Consider the following 2,194-nt stretch of genomic DNA (forward strand, 5'->3'; position numbering starts at 1 on the left):
CAGCAGGCGCAATGATATTACGCAGCGCCTGAAAATAGTCCCAGCTAGGTAACTTCCAATAAGCCTATTTTCAGGCTTTGCGTAATATCATTGCGCCTGCTGCACCCATGATACAAAATCTTTTCATTTTCCGTCAGTCTTAGTACACGATGTAACTACAGAAGAGTCAAGATTTAAATAGGAAAAATATAGAAACTCTTTGGTCATTTTTGAGCGAGATGCTAACGGTCTAATCAGATTCAATGATCTATGCTAAGCTAAAAATGCTACCGCCAGATGCGGAGATCGGCTAAATGGATTTGAAAACGGTAAAACTCAACTGTTTAACTCTAGGGGAGTTGGAAAATGAGCCTATTTTCAAAATAGTGGAGTGTTCCTTTAAATGTTAGAGTACATTCTGCTATAATCAACATTTTTTCCACACCATGTGAATCAACATTCATATTAAAATAATTAAATCGGTTTGTTAGTCACATAATAAGGGCATTTCTGGATAAGGAAAAGATTGTAAATGAAAGACACTTTAATAAATCTGCTCATTTGTCAAATCCTCCATACTGACCAAGCTGATGAGCACTATACATAAATGTCATTTTGGGGGTTTGGGAGAGCCAGATAAAGTGAAACATACACAATAATATGGATATATTTCATTTAACCATTAAAGTGTTATTCATTTAGATGGCTGGATGGATGAATGCACAGGGAGAACATATACATAGAACACTCAGTAAAAACAGAAAACATATAGAGTATTCCAAATTTAATTTTATACATTAAAATGTCCATTTGCGACAATAAAGTACACCTTAGCTTGCATTCTTAGAAATAAAAAGGTACAAAAGCGGTCACTGGGGCGATATACGCTTTCAAAAGGTACACCTTTGTACCTTATTTACCATATTAGTACGTAAAGTGTACATATTAGTACCTACAAATACGTATAGTACCTACAGTCAGTGCTTGAAGTGGGCCGGTACGGTGTTGGGTGTTCAAGCACTGACTACAGTGTAAATATTAGTAGCCTACCTTTTGAAAGGGTACTGCCTGAGTGACACCTTTTGTGCCTTTTTTTCTGAGTACTACAATACACAGAGAGAGAGCACAACACTCACAGACAACATATTATACACAGAAGTACACAGTAAAGTTAGCATATACTAGTAACACAGCACACAGACAACAACACACACAGACCACAATATACACTGGAAACTCTACATAGAGAGCAGCATATAGGTACAGCCGGATCTCGGCATACACAGAGGCATGTCACAAACCAGTGTTAGAAGCACCAACACCTCTCTCCTATAAAGTTTGTAACCTATGCACTGGCACACAGCCCAGCTGCACAAATCACTTCACCTCTACGGGAACACAATGTGAGTGTGTCTCTATGAGTGAGTGTGTGTGTGTGTGTGTGTGGAGGCAGAGCTGCGCTTTTAAACCAGCCCTCCAGAGGGATCTCATTTCCCCTAAAACCTCCCATTTTTTCCTCCATCCCTCCCCCCTGCCTCCCTCTCTCCGCCGATCATCTCTCTCCGTCTGTACCTCTATTCCTGCTCCACTAGCCCAATCATGGACCTCGCAGCGAGGTGTGCGCTCCTGCTCTCCGGCTTCGCCGTGCTCGCAGCGCTCGATCTGGACGCGATTGACCCCGGCTACTATGTGGAGACCAGCAGCCCGTCAGATGTGATCGACTACAAAGATCCCTGCAAAGCTGGTGAGCCGGAAAGACATTTATTTCCCCTGCTTTGATCAGATGCAAGCTTTCGCGCAAGCCACGTAAGGCTGCTGCGATACTGTGCGAACTATAAACTGTAGATGACAGCGCAGAATAAACACGCGATCCGCGGCGTCAGTAAACACTTCAGTAAATACTTTGCGCGAAGTGTTGTCGATAAAACGATTTCTTAAAGATTGCGCGGTGTTTTGACACCAGACACGAAAATATTTACCTGGCGGTGTTTTCTTTTGCCAAATCACAGCCGGAAAGTTTTTCTTCGTTTGCTTTACGAAAAGTTTCGCGAAAGTTTGAATTTGCGTAAATTGTGTAAATTGCAGTTAAAAGTAGCCTATGTGCAAAACTTTTCATTGTGATCATCGGATGGTTTGCAACAAAGTTGCAGATTGGGTTGCTATAGCAATGCAGTTTTATTCACTAGATAGTGTTCTCAGTTTTGTTGTTGGAACA

At 41.6% G+C, this 2,194-nt stretch overlaps 1 protein-coding gene across 1 annotated transcript in view; it reads left to right on the plus strand.

Moving 5' to 3' along the window:
- The first annotated feature begins 1,529 nt into the window (after positions 1-1,529).
- The window catches only part of LOC107678424 (bone morphogenetic protein 1-like), a 94,589-nt gene continuing 93,924 nt past the window's right edge, over positions 1,530-2,194 (plus strand). Inside the window, exon 1 of the mRNA XM_016473678.1 lies at positions 1,530-1,723. Within this exon, the coding sequence (XP_016329164.1) occupies positions 1,579-1,723 (145 nt within the window). The 5' untranslated portion in view covers positions 1,530-1,578. The remainder of the gene's footprint in view (positions 1,724-2,194) is intronic.

This window comes from Sinocyclocheilus anshuiensis, unplaced genomic scaffold, assembly GCF_001515605.1.
Source record: "Sinocyclocheilus anshuiensis isolate Anshui unplaced genomic scaffold, SAMN03320099.WGS_v1.1 scaffold112, whole genome shotgun sequence".
Lineage (NCBI taxonomy): Eukaryota > Metazoa > Chordata > Actinopteri > Cypriniformes > Cyprinidae > Sinocyclocheilus > Sinocyclocheilus anshuiensis.